This window comes from Nanorana parkeri, unplaced genomic scaffold (assembly GCF_000935625.1).
Source record: "Nanorana parkeri isolate BGI_ZX_2015 unplaced genomic scaffold, ASM93562v1 scaffold1320, whole genome shotgun sequence".
NCBI classification, from domain to species: Eukaryota; Metazoa; Chordata; class Amphibia; order Anura; family Dicroglossidae; genus Nanorana; species Nanorana parkeri.
The window spans coordinates 87,115-87,701 of NW_017307588.1; the positions used below are offsets into that span (position 1 = coordinate 87,115).

Consider the following 587-nt stretch of genomic DNA (forward strand, 5'->3'; position numbering starts at 1 on the left):
GGCTCTTCTTCCCTGATCCCGCCCCCGCCTATCAATACGCAGCAACCCGGGGTGGCCACCAGCCTGCTGTACAGCGGATCCAAGTTCCGGGGACACCAGAAGAGCAAAGGGAACTCGTACGATGTGGAGGTGGTGCTGCAGGTCAGCCGCCCAGAGAAGAGGGATGTGGGGGGCTGGGGTGGGAAAGGCACTGGGGGCTAAGGGTGGGCAGGTAATGGTGGTTGGGGGGGGCTAAGGTTGATTAGGTCATGGACGGGGCTAAGGTTGGGCAAGTAATGGAGGGGACTGAGGTTGGGCAGGTAACGGAGGGTGGCTAAGGTTGGGCAAGTAATGGAGGGGACTGAGGTTGGGCAGGTAATGGAGGGTGGCTAAGGTTGGGCAAGTAATGGAGGGGGCTAAGGTTGGCCAATTAATGGAGGGTGGCTGAGGTTGGGCAGGTAATGGAGGGTGGCTAAGGTTGGGCAAGTAATGGAGGGGGCTAAGGTTGGCCAATTAATGGAGGGTGGCTGAGGTTGGGCAGGTAATGGAGGGTGGCTGAGGTTGGGCAGGTAATGGAGGGTGGCTGAGGTTGGGCAGGTAATGGAGGG

The 587-nt window shown here is 59.5% G+C and overlaps 1 protein-coding gene across 1 annotated transcript in view; it reads left to right on the top strand.

Moving 5' to 3' along the window:
- Window positions 1-587, top strand: part of GID4 (GID complex subunit 4 homolog) — a 13,605-nt gene that overhangs the window by 3,105 nt on the left and 9,913 nt on the right. The window contains exon 2 of the mRNA XM_018569303.1: window positions 5-141. Within this exon, the coding sequence (XP_018424805.1) occupies window positions 5-141 (137 nt within the window). The remainder of the gene's footprint in view (window positions 1-4; window positions 142-587) is intronic.